The sequence below is a fragment of the Miscanthus floridulus genome, chromosome 5, assembly GCF_019320115.1.
Source record: "Miscanthus floridulus cultivar M001 chromosome 5, ASM1932011v1, whole genome shotgun sequence".
NCBI classification, from domain to species: domain Eukaryota; kingdom Viridiplantae; phylum Streptophyta; class Magnoliopsida; order Poales; family Poaceae; genus Miscanthus; species Miscanthus floridulus.
Window position 1 is genome coordinate 29,233,446 of NC_089584.1, and position 8,853 is coordinate 29,242,298.

At 45.9% G+C, this 8,853-nt stretch overlaps 1 protein-coding gene across 1 annotated transcript; it reads right to left on the reverse strand.

Annotated features, from left to right (window-relative positions):
• Positions 1–2,670: 2,670 nt before the first annotated feature.
• On the reverse strand, positions 2,671–7,960 carry LOC136449746 (syntaxin-22-like). The gene is made up of 7 exons (XM_066449910.1): positions 7,407–7,960; positions 6,786–6,879; positions 4,741–4,880; positions 3,827–3,901; positions 3,433–3,590; positions 3,232–3,332; positions 2,671–3,112 (listed from the first exon to the last, which is right to left on the reverse strand). The coding sequence occupies exons 1-7, from the start codon at positions 7,628–7,630 to the stop codon at positions 3,047–3,049; spliced, it is 858 nt and encodes a 285-aa protein (XP_066306007.1). The 5' UTR covers positions 7,631–7,960; the 3' UTR covers positions 2,671–3,046.
• Positions 7,961–8,853: the final 893 nt, after the last annotated feature.

Sequence of the window (8,853 nt, forward strand, 5' to 3'; positions counted from 1 at the left end):
TGTTTTTTTTCAAAACTAACATTTTTTGCTCCGCCTATTTCCCTGGCGCGGCAAAATACCTATGCCACGCTATGCATGGTGGCGCGGCGAGAGGGATGACGTGGTGACGACCGGGACGCTGACCGGTGACGTGGCAGGGTCTGCCGTGCCACCGATTTTGGCGCGGCGCCGCCGCGCCATCCCTCACGGCGCGCAGGAGAGGCTAGGAGAAGTCGACGCCTAGGAGGCCAGGAGAGGACGACGCAACGTCTGCACTCCAGAGACTGCAGACGCTCCTCGTGAGCGCCTCATGGCTAGGTCCACGTGTCAGATCCCGTGTACGTGTCGCCATAAAGAAAGACACATCGTTCGGTCAGATTCCCTGGTGACCATAAATAAGGGGGTGTTTGGTTCTACGAACTAAAATTTAGTCCCTGTCATATCGGATGTTTGGACACTAATTTGGAGTATTAAATATAGACTAATTACAAAGCTAACTGCACAGATTGAGACTAATTTGCGAGACGAATCTATTAAGCCTAATTAGTCCATGATTTGACAATGTGGTGCTACAGTAAATATGTGCTAATGATAAATTAATTAGGCTTAATAGATTCATCTTGTAAATTAGTCTCCATATGTGTAATTAGTTTTATAATTAACTCATGTTTCGTCCTCCTAATTAGCATCCGAACGTCCGATGTGATAGGGACTAAACTTTAGTCTCTGAAATCAAACACCCCTAAAATAATATGGACCACGACGCCTGCTCAACCACGTGGCCACAACTGCTATCGCTTGCTGCAGCTCTGATGAGACGACGCCTCCCTCGTGAATCGTGATGGTGGTCATCCGTGTACACACACAGAGACACTCGCTCGTGATGCACATGACCTAACCATCTGTGTCCATCCCGTATGTGAGCGCAAACGATCACTGCTCATATATAGTTGCTCCTCGTGTGATTTTGTCATCCACTGCTCGTAATATAATATAATATGTCATCCACTGCTCCTCCAACGAGGCTCATCAATGCTTGGGCCAAGCCATGCTATGACCATCACATGGATTCATGACTATTATATTGTATTATATTATATTATATTATATTATATTATATTATATTATATTATATTATATTATATTATATTATATTATGAGCAGTGGAGGACAGGATCACAGGAGGAGCAACTATATATGAGCAGTGATCGTTCGTGCTGTATTTAAATTTTTATATGTGATATCTATTATTTACTTATTTTGGTCGTGCTGTCATCAATTATATCACCAAAATATGGGAGACTATATGGAAAATGGGTCTGTGATCCATTAAGTTGGATTTTGGTGTTTGGTGAACAACATGACCATTTGGATTAACAACATTTTCTAGTATAAAAGGTTAAGTTCAAATAGATGCAAGGTTGGCTTGGACTTAGGCAACATGAAAATTGAAGTGATCAACACCTCAAGCAAGACATTATAAGCCATGTTGAAGACCTGCAAAATATGCTAGAAGTCTAAGACACCAGAAGTAGAAGCCTGGATGTGAAGACACAAACGAAATTGAAGCCGAGATAAAGAGATGAATGAATTGGTCTTCTCTCATGATTTTGGATTTGCTCAAATTGATATGATATCAGTTCAATGCTGTAGATATCTTCAATAGCTTTTCAAAATATCCAAGATGATCAAAATCAAAGTTCGGAGCTAAGAGTTATGATTATTTGTCACCGAAGTAGTGGGCTGAGGCTAAAAAAGTAGGCTTAGCCAACCTTCAAGATTGGGATAGCCGACTCTCCTCGGAAAATTGTCGGTTTCGACGATTATCACCGCTGGTTCGTAACATGATAGTCGACCCATTTTCACCGCTGGTTTGTGTTACGAAACCCTTTTATAAAGAACCGAAGCCCTGCCAAACTGGCCCTAACTATCAAATAAACTACTACTGTCGGCCTAAATGCCTAAATGCACAACTATATATACGCTCTATGATATGGTACATAAGCCTTTGAATATATTGGTTGTCTCGTGGCAGCAACACTCTATGGTATGGTATACAAATCTTAATAATATGAATATATCATGGTGGTCGTAGACGGGCTTGGACAAGGGTGAGCTTGACCCTCTTGGTGAACCATCAAGCAAGCGAGATCTCGAGACTTATACGTTCTTCGTCCTGATCAAACCCAACCAAATCCGACGCCCGCCCATGGTGGCTTTGTCACGCTCACCACACCGGCTCTTATGCTCTTAGTCGAATCATATCCGACGGCATATCCGACGCCCGTCAATTCTGCGCCCAGCCGCCCACGGTGATTTTCACCATGTCCACCACACCACAACAGCAAACAGGTTACCAGACCGGCCAACCAATCCAAACTTTCTGCAAACAGGTTACCAGACCGGCCAATGCAATCCAAACTTGCTAATACCTTCTTGTACCATGATTTTCTCCCGTTGCAACGCTCACGGACTGCTAGTTTTCCCAGCAATCATAGTAGGATTTAATAGTTCATGTTTCCCTTTTCAATAATTATAAATACATTAGATTATAGTAACACCATTTTATCCTCTCATGAACCAACCTTTACCTTCTGTAAGCAGAAAACTATGAAACCACATAATAAGCGAGCAGATAACAATGATGGACCTGGTGGATACCAATACCAACTAATATCATGTAGCCCGAGATGAAAAAGGAAAAAGAAGTTGACATATAGCAAAGTGTTTCTGATGGAATCGAGAAACTTCATACCACAGATAATCCAACCTTGTTCTACAGCACGCACTCATACATTACAATATATAAACAAAGCGTGCAAATGAGACAAGAGGCACTACACTGGCAGGAAAGAGTAATACTTTTATGTGAACCACCCATGCATTCCAGATACATCATCACCACATACACACACCACCATACCACAGGCAGAGCGCCAATCACCGCCTGGATACCTCCAGGCGGATACCAGGATTCATTCCTGGTTGCACAGCAAAAATAACTTATGAAAGAATTTGTCATGATAAGCTCGATCAGATTTCGGAACCTTAGCTGCCTTCCAAGCTTTTAGGCTGCAAGTACTATTATCACTATGAGCAGGACCACTCCGAAAATAACCAGCAGCAAGCATATCTGCAGCAAGAAAATTGGTCACTAAACCTGAACAGGAATGATGCATGATGGAGGATGATGTTCCTAAAAATGGATCTAGGATATTAATTAACGAATTGTAAAAGAGCTCGTGAAACTACCAGCGAAGAGTTTGACTTCTGAGTTTTAGCAGCTTTTGAAAGCTGGCCTTTAGCCTGCGAAGTCGCGACGACGGCATTCTCTATATGGGAGTCAACGTCATCTGGTTCACAAAAGAAGAAACACAGTTAGATGGGGAAATAGGCAGCCCTATGCTTGAGCGTATCGAAATGTAGATCCAATTTGCCAGAAAGGTCACATACCTATCATTGCTCCTTGATCATGGACTAGCACAGCAAGATCTTTGAAGATTTCGTTTACTTCAGTGATTTGGTGCTGAATCTCTTGTATTCCTTGATCCCTCTCCTCAATGATGGCCTCATTGAACACGATTTCATTATCCAAGAAGACCAACTCCTGCCTATGGTAAATCAAAAGTTTGAAATTAGAACCTAGAGATATTCAGAAAAATGACCTGTGCAAGGAGGGAAAAATGTCTCGTTCTTGACATGCAAACAAAGGGTGCTATGTGTTGTCCAAGCAACGTTATACAATCAAGAAGGTATATGGGTCTCCAAATTAAAACCTGAATACAGAGCTAACAAATCTATATAGAACAAGTAGTTCCACAAAACACAACAGACAAAATCAACTTACCTTCTAGATTCTAGAAGTTGCGTGCGCTGCTCTGCCAACTTATCAGCACCATTGTTCACTTCACTTGAGTTGTAGCTGTAAATAATGGTAACTCCAAGGTTAGGCATATGGTGGCAATAGACTGAACAATTTTAGTAACATTACTATTAACAGAATTAAAACGAGGGAAGTGAGAAGAAAAGAGCAATTCTCAAAATTCATCGTTATTAATGAATTACAGAAGGGAAACAATTATAAAATGAGTTATAGAAAAAAAAAAGTCCAACGATCATATTTACTGTTTCTATTGAATCACTAAAATAGACTATGCTAGAGGAAATATTTTATCATGTGAAATCAAGACTAGCACACTTTCCCTCTCTTCTTGCAACACATGTATTCCAAAATAGAACACGAGACCGACAACTGGGACAGGGGCTAGCAAGCCACAGCAGCAGTCATGAACCAAATGCTAGCAACAATTGAAGCCATGGCTTATGGCGCAGACGCGGAAGAACACATCACACCAAGTCATCCACATCGTTTGAACTTCAAATAAGTTTAGTTCGTTAATTTGGTTTGTTATCTTTTGTGTTGGATTGGTTAGATGAGTTCGTAGGATTTGGCTATAAAGCCAGGAACATTGATCATCCAGATTAAGTAGGAGATTGAGTTATCTCTCTGCTTGCTTCTTACGCTCTTACTCTCGCTCTCTGCTGCACACAGCACAGCTCCTCAACGCCAGGGATTCAAGCCCTGGCCACCAGTCACCCACTGCTACAACCTACGCAATGCCCCATGTCCTATCAAGGACTACCAGTACCAACAAGGCAAGAAATGAATACCACCAAACAAATGTATAAGAATTCATTTTGTTTGGAAGAAGAAAAATCCTTGTAGAAATGCAACAAAACAAATATCTGCCAGCAAATTACCTCTGTGGCAGGCCCGCTTGAGAAATAAAAGGTGCATATGCAGCTTCTCTCTCTACTGCCAATCGTTGAGCTTTCTGGAATTCTTTTAGGACTGCTTGGAAATCTTTAGCTAGCTTTGCATCAGCAATCTTCTTCGTAGCCTGCAAGTCAATACGAGATCATGACCACAATTGTAAGAAGAAAAGGCCAACTGTCATCCACAAGGAAAAACAAAATTCCCCAGATGATAGAGGAATAGGCATGGACAAAAAAAAAACATAAAGGAGCTGGTATGAGATTTGTCTTAAATGCATGATAAAGTGCGTACCCAGTGCAGAGAACTCCCGCTCTGTGCGGGGTCTGGGGAAGGGTGTCAGTGGCAAGCCTTACCCTCGCCTGTGCAATGCGAGGAGACCACGACTCGAACCCGGGACCTTCCGGTCACAGGCGGTAAGACTCTACCGCTTACACCAGGCCCGCCCTTCATTTGTCATAAATGCATGATGATAATTTCAAAACTTGCTACAATTTTTTTCTGACACATGGAATGCCACCATGGCAGAAGAGAAGCATGCTGTAATAATGAAAGAAAATTACTGTAGTTATAAGAGGCAGACCAACCCATAAGGCGAGGTCAGGCGGCCGCCCTACCTCACCTACAGGCAGGACCCCCACCCCCAAGTGGTGCTTCCGGCCCCCGGACTGCCGACCAGCAACGCCGAACTCGAGGAGTCGAGGTTGAAGACGACTAGACGAGAGCAGTCGAGCAGGTCGTCATCAGCGGCAATCAAACCAGCGGAGTGCGCTTCTGGCCTTCTATACTGGGCTGTTACATTACATGGGCCTTGTTTAGGCATTAGAGCAGGCTGGCTTGCAGCATCACTCCCGACCCCCAGCGGCTATTCCTCGGCGCAGCGGACTGGCCATTCCCCGGCATGGAAACCTCCCGAACCCCATTCCTCGGCGCGGGGGGCTGGCCATTCCCCGGCATGGATATCTCCCAAACCCCATTCCTCGGCGCAGAGGCCCGGCCAATCCCCGGCACGGTGACATCCCAAACCCCAGCGCCTGCCCGTCTACGGCCTGCCCCTGTGTGCTTCTGGGTGCTGTGGCCCTGTCGAAGGCTTGACATTTGAAGCGGTGATGATTGGGTTTGGAGACAAGATAAGCTGTGGGCGCCTGGGCAGAGGAGATGAAGTCGTCCCATTACATCCTACGCCATCTGCTGCCGTCTCACGAGGTACTCTGCCACACAGACGTGCCTCTTTTCCTTCTCTTTTCTTTGTGCTGTGAGCCTTCTCACTTCATGCCTCGATCTTCTAATTTGTCCATCTGTAATGAACTGTGCCGATTCATTCACTGGAGTAATGATAATTGATCAAGTGTTGCTTCGACCTCTAGTATGTTTATGCTTGATTGCAATTTGCAACAGATTGCCGAGCCATAGATTGTTACGTTACTGTAACAAGCTGTTTAAGATTTCCCCATTGAAGGGTATTGTTTAAGATTTTGTTGTAAACGGTGATGTGATTGCTATTGTTTTTTAGGCAAAATTTGTAGCCTAGGTTCGCCCTACATCTATTCTTGTGCTGGGTCCGCCACTGCATACTTACATCAACTATTACTTTATGCAAAACTAAATTTGTACAAAACAAAACACACCACATTAGGTTTGATCCTCCCAATCAGAATGCATGAGTTGTCTCTGTTCAATAACCCCCTTCTTCTGTAATTGGAACAGAGAGGATAAATATCTGTGCTTCAGGTTCTGGTTCAAAACACAGCCCCAAATGTTTTGCAAAATAAGATAACATACTTGCTCAAAAAATCCCAAACCAGAACCAACACCAACGCTACATTATGGAACAACAAAAGTAAGGGTGTGAACAGAGCATGGTTCCGAATTTCATCATATCTTGGTGTAATAGGAGGAAAAAGGAATGAGGTAATGCTTTGTACCATCAAAGAGAACAAGAAATTTATACTTAAAATGAACAAAATGGCGCAGGAAAGTTTAGTTAAGAATACTCATATAGTTATATCGAGAATTCAAGATAGGTACATACGCTGACTTCAACGCGATGATCCGCCTCGCTAGCTTGTTTAAGCTTGTCTGATGTATCCTTCACTAGTTGTGTTATGTGTTGCCGTGTTTTATGTCTGCAATCAAAAGCAAGTGATAGTTAGTAGTAGACACATCAAGATGATTGGAACTTGCTAGCCTATAGTTGGGCATCATTAGAGTTACTATTAGTTCATTCAATTTCAAAATATAACACAAAATGGGCAAGGACAGCATAAGAATTGATTCAGATGAGCAAATGAATCCATGTAGGTCATATGGCTTGATTCACTCAATTCAATGGCCGATGACTATCAGTCAGGAGCGATAACGTATGGAATTAGCTAATAGAGTTACCGAAGCAATTCTCTAAAAAATGAGGGAAAATTAAACCCCAAGCAACCATTGGCAACCGTAATCGATGTATCAACCACTTGCGACAGGAATCGATGCATCCACAACAGGGAACGAAACCTAGGCCGTAATTTTACAGGCGGGTCAAAACCAGAGCAGACCGAGTCAGCCAAATCAAAACAGATGGGGGTTAAGGCAAGGCAATCGAGACAGATTGGGGGTAAGGTAAGGTAAGGTAAGGTAAGGCGGGTAGGCGGGGCGGCGGACGCACATCCTGTCGCGGAGGTCGGGGGTGTCCTTGGGCGTGCCAAGCGTGTTGACGAGGCGCTGGAACGTGGCGACCGCGGTGTTGATCTGGAAGACGCCCGACGCCACGGCCTGCGACGCGCCGGCGCCGGCGCCCCCCGCCGCCCCCGCGGGGCTCCGGCCGTTCCTCCGGCCGCCGCCGAGCGGCGCCCCGCGGACGTGGCCCGCCTCCAGGTCCTGGAAGCTCATCCCCTCCTTCTCCTTCCCCTGCCTCTCTCTGCCTGGCTACCACCGGCCCGGTCGAATCGTCGCCCCCCGCCGCTCGAATCGAGGCTCCCTCCTCCGAGCAGGAGATGGGATCCGAATCGGGGTCTCTCGGCCGCGAGAGGGGCGAATTGGGATTTGGGGAGTTTGGAATCGGGGGACCGCGTCGCGTCGCCCTTCGGCCTTCTCTCTCTCTCTCTCTCTCTCTCTCTCTTGTCCTGTGTTTCGTTTCGTGTGGCGTCGGATTGACTGGGGATTCCGGAATTCACTCGCGGCGAGCAATAAGCTTTGTCGCGGGCTCGGCGTAATTATGCTGTTGGCTTGCCCGCCGGGTCGGGCTCGGCTGGATCGCGTACGCGCCGCCTAGCCTTGGCTGCTGGCTCTTCCCTCTTTCTGGCTGGAATTGGCCCTCGTGGGTCACGCACGCCGGCGGGTGTGGCAGGCAGGACAGACATGGTCGCCTCTGGATTGACGGCCAGTTAATTAGGCTACGGTATCAGGACTAATGTACTACTCGGAAACGGATTTGTTCAGGGCCAAACCTGCTACTCCTACTCCTGCTACCAAGCCGGGCTTGGTGGGGCTGGGAAACGAGCAACTTGGCATGAGGATTAACGCGCGAGGGGAAGATTGACACTTGACAGAGTAATTAACAATCCACCGCCCACCGGTTAAGAGAGGGAAGGAAGGAAGGAAGGTTGGGCAAACGGCAGCGTCGCCGTAGGATCGAAGGAAGAAAGAAGGGGGCGGCGAGGTGAGATCGACAGGGACGGGCAACCTCACCAATAACCTTTCCCCTGATGATCAACTCCCCGATCTGCTGTGATGTGAACGGCACGGCGAATTGCATTGGCGACTGGGCTTGGCTTGTATTTACGCTAAAATACAATATGAGTATATGATTATAGGAAGTAATTCTATACGCGAAGCATTTTCTGTTCAGTTGAACGTACGCGTCATGTGTCCTCTTTTGTGGCAGTGGCACCTTCCCAGCCTGTACTCTCTGTCGCGGTACCACATCGGGGCATGGAGAAGTGATGATGGGCGCGGCTGGGCGGCTCGTGCTCCAGCTTTCCTTTTTCTTGGTCTTCATCCTTTTTGTTTCTCTTTTCTAGAGCATTGGATTGGATCCTTCCATGGTTCCATCATGTCATGCATCATGCATGTCTTGCCTGTTGGCGCGTGTGTTGGCTTCGTGCTGGAAAGCT

Excerpts from the sequence above, each read along its gene's own strand:
- LOC136449746 (XM_066449910.1), bottom strand. The coding sequence starts at position 7,630 with ATGAGCTTCCAGGACCTGGAGGCGGGCCACGTCCGCGGGGCGCCGCTC. Across the intron at positions 6,880-7,406 it reads CCCGACCTCCGCGACAGGAT|ACATAAAACACGGCAACACA; the intron begins GTGCGTCCGCCG and ends TTTTGATTGCAG. Across the intron at positions 3,333-3,432 it reads TGATCAAGGAGCAATGATAG|ATGACGTTGACTCCCATATA; the intron begins GTATGTGACCTT and ends TTTGTGAACCAG.